The sequence below is a fragment of the Morchella importuna genome (assembly GCF_003444635.1).
Source record: "Morchella importuna strain M04M26 chromosome Unknown Morimp01GS003, whole genome shotgun sequence".
NCBI classification, from domain to species: domain Eukaryota; kingdom Fungi; phylum Ascomycota; class Pezizomycetes; order Pezizales; family Morchellaceae; genus Morchella; species Morchella importuna.
In genome coordinates this window covers 1,148,431-1,157,384 of record NW_025763400.1, presented here as the reverse complement: position 1 = coordinate 1,157,384, position 8,954 = coordinate 1,148,431, and the positions used below count along the sequence as shown (strand labels likewise).

General features: G+C 44.9%; 2 protein-coding genes across 2 annotated transcripts; one reads left to right on the top strand and one right to left on the bottom strand.

Annotated features, from left to right (window-relative positions):
* Window positions 1–1,233: 1,233 nt before the first annotated feature.
* On the top strand, window positions 1,234–2,518 carry LAJ45_01809 (uncharacterized protein; the record flags this gene model as incomplete). Its single annotated transcript, XM_046111402.1, has 6 exons — window positions 1,234–1,306; window positions 1,370–1,476; window positions 1,552–1,908; window positions 2,002–2,136; window positions 2,219–2,237; window positions 2,295–2,518. 6 exons carry the CDS (start codon window positions 1,234–1,236, stop codon window positions 2,516–2,518), a joined length of 915 nt encoding a protein of 304 aa, XP_045975346.1.
* A 3,449-nt stretch (window positions 2,519–5,967) lies between these two features.
* LAJ45_01808 (uncharacterized protein) lies at window positions 5,968–8,815 on the bottom strand (the record flags this gene model as incomplete). The annotated part of the gene is made up of 6 exons (XM_046111401.1): window positions 5,968–7,204; window positions 7,262–7,688; window positions 7,743–8,036; window positions 8,095–8,331; window positions 8,398–8,559; window positions 8,614–8,815. 6 exons carry the CDS (start codon window positions 8,813–8,815, stop codon window positions 5,968–5,970), a joined length of 2,559 nt encoding a protein of 852 aa, XP_045975345.1.
* Between the last annotated feature and the right edge of the window lie 139 nt (window positions 8,816–8,954).

Genomic DNA, 8,954 nt, shown 5'->3' with positions numbered 1-8,954 from the left:
GAAGCACCGACAAAGAGGGAAGATTTATACTTTTTCCATATTTTCCTTAACAGGACCCGCTATCCGGGTCACCGCGATCGGTATTGAGTTTCCTTAAAGTCCCCAATCCCGTACTTAGCTTCATTTAGGCTGAATTGTTCTACTTGGAGTGAGCTGCCTACATGTGGTCGAGTCGAGTGATTATTCATGAACCTATTTGATCTTATTCATGTGCAATCACTCGACTAAGCTGGACTGACAGATCCATTTATCGCGATATTCATAGATAGAATATTATATTTGTGTGTATTTGTCGATCATCTACTACATTCATAGTCTCACTGTCATTAGCTACTAAACAAGTAGAGGACATTGAGATACACAACGTCGGGCAAAGAGAGTATCCAATAAGATTCAATCCAACCGGAATTCGAAGTGTGGGGAAGAGAGTGGAAGCTATCAGTTTAGGCCCTTATTTGGACAGCACACACTTAGATTTAGATCAAAAAGGCCAACCCAGTTCACTGATAGAGTGATTCGGTTGTATGGGATTCCTACAAGATAGAAGGTATTCTCGTAAAGAATATCATTAGTGGCCGGTGTAAAGATAAAGGGATGCAGTAACCCAAAATTAATATCAAGTCTTTCTCTCATGAGATATAGGCCGCGTCCCTATGATTTAAAGCTCTGTGGATGAGACATGTTTGACGTTGAGTAAGACCAGGTTCCAAACATTGCTGATAGCTACATGTATCAAATGATGTTGAATTGGTGATACGTGTACATGGGAGTAGTACGACGTTGGCACCAACTTAATCTCGCTCTGAAATCTATATGATGTGTTTGGGGTTTGTGATACCATGATATATATTCACGGGGTAGCATTTCCACCAAACCACTAATTATATATCAACGAAGGGGATACGATACCTCTTGGATTGTTGTTTGATTGTATGTAGCCCATGTCTCCTTGGTGACTGAGCGGACCCTTCCTGCGGTTCCTCCGGGTCCCGTTGTATTGGTACTGATTATCAGATCAGATCTGTGCTAGCAGGGATATCTCGGCCCGAACATCGCTAGCCCGTGAATTAACCGAAACAAAAAGCTTGAATCGACTTTACCAACAATCACGTCAGTTCTAGATGACAAATCTTAGGTTTATCTGGCTAGAAGTCGCGGTACTTCAGGACACACCAGCGCTTTAGTATATAAACACCTAGTTGTCATTGATCAACTCTTCAACCTTCATCCAAAATGTCTACTCTCGAAGCGAACAATCTATTTTCAACCAAGGGCTTAGTTGCGGTGGTGACCGGGGGTGGAACAGGTATAATTTACCCCGCGTAAGCCATGGCGGGGCAGCTTGGCTCATTGTAGTTTAATCACATAGGTATCGGATTGATGATTGCGGCTGCTCTTGAGCACAATGGTGCAGAAAGGGTCTATATCGTAGGAAGAAGGAAAGAAGTCTTGGAGAACGCAGCGAAGGAGCACTCCGTGAGAATTTACTCCCGATTAAAATAATTATAGCTTCTGCTTATATTTCTGTCTCTAACTCTTCGGGATACCTAGAAATACGGAAAGATAATCCCGCTCGCCGGAGAAGTTACATCAAAGGAATCTCTAGAATCAGTTGTTGCCCAGATCAAATCAGAGGTCGGCTATATAAACTTGCTCGTCAACAATGCCGGTACTGTAGGAAATAGAAGCCACAGCCAACAGCCATTGCCAGAACCGTACGTGTCGAAGCCGGAATCAGAGAATTATCGGAATATTGAAGATCTTCAGGCATATCTGTGGAAGGATTCGGTTGAGAACTGGGATAATGTTTTCAGAGTGAACGCCACTGGTGCTTGGTTTACAAGTGTAGCGTTTCTGGCGCTATTAGATGAAGGTAACAAGAGGAAGACCGTGGAACAAACAAGTCAGGTATGCAATGCCCAGCAATTTCGTAAAAGCTACTTTTAAAGTTTTACGGTTACAGACCTAGCGAGTACGAAATGGCTGACCAAGCAATTAAAGATTGTTACTATTGTCTCGATTGCAGGCTTTTCTAGGTTGTTAGCATCTAGCTATATCTATGCCGCAAGTAAAGCAGCCATGACCCATATTGGGAAGATGATGGCAACAAACTTAGCCCCATTTAATATCAGATCTGTACGTTCCTATCATCCTTGACTTCCTAGCTTTGGATTCTCCTATGGGGGTATATCGACTAACAGTATATCAATATGGATAGAATATGATCGCACCAGGCCGTGAGCTTCCATGAAATCCTGAGTCTAATGATATATACTAACATGCCCTACGATAAGTTTACCCTTCAGAAATGACTGTTGGCCCGGGGAAGATGGACGCTGGTAACAAGAACACACTCTCGGACTATCCGAGTCATCATATTCCGATGTTGCGCCCCGGGAAAGAAGAAGACATGGCCGGTGCAATTTTGTACCTTGTTAGCAAGGCTGGGGCTTATTGTTCCGGAACAGTGATTGTCAGTGATGGTGCGAGACTATCAGTATTGCCAGCAACTTATTAGTAGTTTAGAAAGTAGCTCTAGAGATGGGCAGCCAGTTGTTGCGTATACCCTGAAGTGAGGGCCATAATACCACAACTGGCTTGAATGAGAGACTAGATAATTGAAAAGAAATTTCTAGTGCTCGCTACTCCTTTCTTGCTGCTATGTAAAGCCGTGAACATATATTACTAGTTACTAGATACTATAAAAGAATATGTACCGAAAAGGTTTCGCTAAAACCTAACTCTATACATGGCGCCCTCACCATTGAATGGAATACAGCAGGAATCAAACAAAAGGGATAGATGAAGTATATAGAGGATCAATCACGATCACAGGCCTATATGCGCGGGACAAATGAAAAAAATGCCGCCCACCCTAAAGCAGACGCCGAGAAAGAGTGACCTTGGCTCATAGATCTCTTTATCTCTCCTTATGTAGACAATATACGCGCATCTCAGTATCCAGATATCTCAAAACTTGGCAGACGTATTACCTTATTTCGGTACCCAAATACCCCAATATCAAACTGTTATATATATCTCTAAATCAGGCGACCGCGTCTCGATGTCCGACCCGGGAACTGCGTGTAGTTTGGTAGCGAGTGATATACAGTGATCTAAACAAACTATGAGGTTGATCGCCGCGGGGCCAGCTCAAAGTGCCTGATATAAGTGCCTTGCAAATAAATATACCTATAGGTACAGATAACTTCACGCCTCTAGGGTTAATGTAGATTTGGAGGGAGTCATATATAGCGGCGTTGAGAAGTAAAAATTTGAATACGCGGGACTGGTCTAGAACCAGGCTCAAGTATCTAGGAATCATAAGTAGACGACATTTTTATGGGAGCTCTAAGTGATAATGGTTTTGTTTACCACCTGACTGAAACATGCTCATCTAGTTTATGTTTCACTTCAAGCAGGATCTGGTGTGGGGAAGACTCGTGTAACAAATGAGTGGTACCACCGGTGCCGGTTTTTGACGAAGTATTATAAGCCTCGATACTAATATTTTCAGGATAGTTAGATTGGAGCATCTTCCACGTTGTTATAGTAATTTTCTTTCCACCCCTTCTTTCTCAATATTTATCACAAACTCCGCTCTGCAAACCACTTTTCCGAGGGTGGGCGAGGTCGCAGGTTCGAATTCTATAGGGGTGGTGACCCAGGGGATATTAATCGTGGGTTCTTTTCCTGGCTTGGCATGTGGGATGGTTTCTGCTCCTGGGGAGAGTTTTCCATTTACCCGGCGCCCAAATGGGGCATGCGGACTGGTGATGGAGTGTGGCTAGGTATGAGTGCTGGCCTTGAGCTGGTTGGGGTATTCCACATCATGCTGAAAGGAGCGACTAGTAGGCATAAAGGGTGAAACCCTGTACTTGTACTGTAGAGTGCTCCGCCATAACTGAAAGGCTGCATGCGAGTATGAATTAAACAAAACAAAAAGCTCTGCAAACCCAGGGCGGCGGAGAAACTTGCCTATCTTGAGTATAAGAAATTATCTTATAGGGGCCAATAAATAAACCTAGTTATCTTCTTTGATCTTGGTATATCAGTACCGTTAATTCTCGCCAAATCCACTATCTCCGCATAGGTAAATGGTATGTCCGGGCCAAAGAAATGGCAGCATCAGTAGGGTTTCTGCACATTCGCATGCCGAGCCTTCTTTTCTTTGGTCCGGACATACCATTTACCTATGCGGAGATAGTGGATTTGGCGAGAATTAACGGTAGGTTTTGTGGTTGACCCCACGGTCAAGCGCCCAAATATCCCTTCTAATCTTTGCCTATCGATTCAGTAATAATCCTACCGCCAAGTTCTGGATCACCGGATCTGGGTTAGATGTTTTAGCCGTCATCACAGTATATCACTCGCTCTAAAATCATGACTAGTAAGCAGGGGTCAAACAAACCATTCTCTTGTTCGAGTAGAACATAAAACACCAGACTCACCTCAACACTGGCTCCCGGGCCAAAACCGTTGGTACATGATGAGTACCGCCAAAACTCGAAAAATTGGCTATCTCCGGCCAGGGATTATCACTCGAGTGATTGGTTGAATGGCATTGATCTGCATCAGAAGTTTCCCATACAAGTAATTTTGATCTCTGGAAGCTAGCCAATTTTTCGAGTTATGGCGAAAACGCGAATCGCTAGCCAGCCATCTGGGGAACCGGCGGCCCTTTCAACCGGGACCATTCAGGACGTACCTACTACCTACCTACCAATTGCAATCTTACTTCCCATTTCCAAAAACCGCAACCCAACTTCATGCACAGAATCGCCTCGGAGCTTGTTTTTTTTTACTCGCGGGATAGAGTAACAGGCAGGTGGACAAGGTGATGATGGTGGTGGCTGGCAGTGACGATGAAACGGCCAATCTAAGCATAAATAGCGGGACGATAGCGCAGAACTTCTGGGCATGTATGTGGGGTCGTCTCTGTTTGTTGCTGCCTTTCTGTCATGCGGGTTGCTGCCGTGGACTTTCCTGTGTAACGTGGGGTATTGTCTACTCGTCTATTCATAGCGTTTGTGAACACTACTACTATTGCATGCTATACAAAAAGGTTGTCTTGGCTATTTTTTGTGTGTATGTAATGCTGGTTGTGTTCACAAACGCTGTGAAAAAACGAGTACACTAAGCGGATGTGGCTAATCTAAATCACATGTAAGAACCAAAAAATGCAAGTGACGGAAACAGTAATGATTTGTATGAGAGATCACCGCCACCCCATACAAATAATCCTTGCCCTGAGCAACTGCATTTTCTGGTTCTTTTCGTAGTTAGGTGCATGTGGTACTGATCTGAGTGAATTGCCGGAGAAACTCAACGGTGGAAATCGATTGGATGGCCTGCACGGCGGGGAACATATTGATTCTCTCGATTGAAGGATAACTACAGATATAGATTCACTTACTTAACAACGAAAGAAAGATGTATTCCTAGGCCTATGTATTCCTACATAGGCGAATACATAGGCCTAAAGCTCCTACTGCAAAGTAGCGTTTTAATTGGCTACAAACGGCTGGGAGGAAATTTTGTATCATGCACCTAAAAAAAGACATGTTCAGGACACTAGGACACTCTACTCTAGGACACTCTACTCTAGGATCGGGTTTATCTCTCGCCAAGGAAACATGCATGTTACCTGAAACTTATTTGGTCCACATAAAATTACCTAGAGCACATGAACTCTTGGTTGCACAATAAATTCTACTGTTAGATATTTAAAAAGAAATGTACCGCCATAACTCGAAAAAATTGGCTAGATCAGAATTACTTGTATGGAAAACTTCTGATGTAGATCGATGCCATCCAACCAATTATTCAAGCGGTAGTCCCTGGACGGAGATAGCCAATTTTTCGAGTTTTGGCGGTAATTTGGTTTATGTACTTATTTTCCAAGTCTTAATAGACTTCCCTCCTCCCAATCCCACTCGTTACATATCAAAAAACAAATGAGTGTAATTAAAATCCATATCGCAAATTGCCTCTCAGGTGCAACTTCCTTGAACTCTGCCCAATTGCAATACCAATTCCGCCAGATGGGATTTCCCAGTTTTCAATAGCAGCATTATAGTAACTCAAGTCTCTCCTTGTTAGCTCAAAGCAAACCTGTTTACATTCGCCAGGCTCCAGGTAGACTTTCTCGAATCCTCTGAGGACTCTGACGGGGAAGTCAATATTCTTGTTCTGGAACTGGACATATAGTTGGGCGACCTCAGCTCCTGCAACCTCTCCAGTATTTTCGATAATCATGGTGACCTTGTACATAACTTCCCAAAGCGCAGGATTGCCTCCCTCGGCACCACCAGCAGGCATAAGCGGGTGTGGTTTTTCATAGCCCTCGGGGTATGGGTAAGGGCCAACGGTAACATTGGGATTTGTGGCATTTAGGTATGGGTAAATCATGCGATCAATTGGTGTGAATCCTTCGGGGAAGAGGACCTCAGAAATATCAGGGATTTCTGAGTCGTAAGTCGGGGGGGTAGATTCTGGTTCAGGACGAGGAGCAGGAAGAGGAGTCAGAGGACACATAAGCTCAACCTCAAGGTTACTGAACTCAAAGGTAGTATATGAGAGTCCAAAGCCGAATTCATAGCGGGGTGTGATGTCATGCTTGTCAAAGTATCTATAGTCGATGTAAAGGCCTTCGGTGAAATCCTGCTGCGGAGGGTTTCCATTTGCAACATACATAACACCGGCAGTCGGGCCATAATCTGCAAGAGACTTTCCGATGGTGTATGGAAGTTTTCCACTTGGGTTTACATCACCGTAGAGAACATCTACGAGCGCATTTCCACTCTCCTGTCCAGGTAGATGAGCCCAAAGAATTCCCTGGACCCTGTGAGACTGTGCCCACTGCTCCACGATGATAGGTCCAACTGAGTGCACAACAACGATAGTCTTCTTGCAATTCTGAGAAACAGCCGCGATGACCTCGTTTCCACCAAGTTGAGTTTCGATATCGTTCCTGTCACCCTCAAGGCCATTCCAAGTGATGTAGCCTTCACCAGAGTCGGCATTGACGAACGTGAGACAGATATCTTGCTCTTTAGCAGAGGCCTTCATATCATCAAGCTTTGTGTTGTTCAAGATCGCAGTGACTACGGAACCATCTTCGGCAGCACGGGCCTGAATGGCTTCAAGAGGGGTGATAAGATAGGTAAAGTCAGTGGCACCGCTTCCCCATCCAACGGCAAGTCTATTTAAAATATCAGCATTTTTCATTTTAATTTGTTTTTGGGTAAGCGTTACTTACGTCCCCTGGTTGCATCCTCTGTCGATGCAGACATTTGGCCCATTTCCAGGACCAGCGTCTTCACCGTAAATACCGATCTTCATCGGCCCTGCCAAAGGCAAAACATCTTCGTTTTTGAGCAAGGCGATAGCATCTGCGGCAATTTTTCTTGCAAGAGTAGCGTGGTCTCCCCTGACTTCAACATGCTCGTTAACAACACCCGTGGTGTTGTCGTTTGAGCCATAGTAAATTTTTCCAACAGTAGCATTAGTCCATGAGTTGAAATTTGGTTCAGGATAATCCTCATCCTGGCCAAACTTGTACCAGGTAGCAACAATACGGGTGACCATATCATCGAGCCTTTCCATTGGCACGGAACTATTCATCACAGCTCTAGTAAGTTCGGGTCCAAGAAGCGATATACGATCGTCCCAAGCCAAGCCATCGCCTGTACAAAGTCAGCTTTTTTAAGTCAAAAATACCGAAGTCTCCGTAGACTTACCAGGCATGGTCATATCCATTCCGGCAAGAACGCTAGCAACTCCGCTGTACTGAGCGAGCCAATCGGACATGATAAATCCCTCGAAACCCAACTCATCTTTCAAGATAGCATTCTGCAACCACGAATTCTGGCAAGAAGCGCTGTTGTTATTCTGGTTGTAAGAACACATGACCGCCCCGACACCAGCTTTCACTGAGTCCTGGAATGGCCATAAGTAGACCTCATGAAGAGTTCTAGCATCGATGTTGGCAGAAATTGCGTTGGCGCTTTGTCGGAAATGTTCCTGTTCATTGGCTAAAATAGCAGGGTTAGTACTCAATAAATACTACAGACTTGGCAGAGATTCGCATACCAATATAGTGCTTAGCAGTTGCAATAACCCCATTATCCTGGATCCCCTCGATGGTAAGAGCAGCACCAACGCCCTGGAGATAAGGGTCTGAGCCGAAGCCCTCCCAGTTTCTTCCACCTGCGGGCATACGACCAACAGGACCCATTGCTGGTCCCAAAATAACGTTTATTCCCTTTCCACGGAATTCAGCGCCCAAACCGTCTCCACGTGCGTACATGAGCTCCTTGTCCCAGGTTGCTATAGACAGACATCATTATTAAGATCCTCCAACCCTTTTTGTATTTCCAGATGTAGGCTACTTACCACCAATTGTAATTCCAGCAGGCCACGCCGTATTCTTGTCCGCGAATCTTACACCTAGCGGTCCATCCTGAAGACAGATGGAGGGGAAGCCGAGACGCTCAACTGGACCAGTATTTCCTACACAAGGGCCCATGGCCCAACCAATACCAGTCGTGATATTCACTGCATCAGTTGTTAGCACAAATTCCCCCACAAGAAGAACGTTTGAGTACGAACCCTTTTCAACCAATGTCATCTGCGAGACAAGCTCATAGGCCTTTTCATAAGCATCAGCCCATGCCGCCGAAGAACCACCCTTAGGGGCAGGGTAGTAAGGCGGACTCCATGAAGCTGCTCCGGACTGTCTCTTTTCCAGAGGAGCGGATGAGCCCAACCCCAATTGGGCGGCGAGGAGAAATGCCGAGTAGAACCCGATCATTTTATCAATCAAGTACAAAAGACAATTTCAAAAACCAGCGTAGATGGAACCCAGACGAATTCCCAAAAGGTGGTTAAGGGATGAGAATATGGAAAGACCACGATCCTTAGTAGCCATTGCCAGAGATGGGGATGGGTGT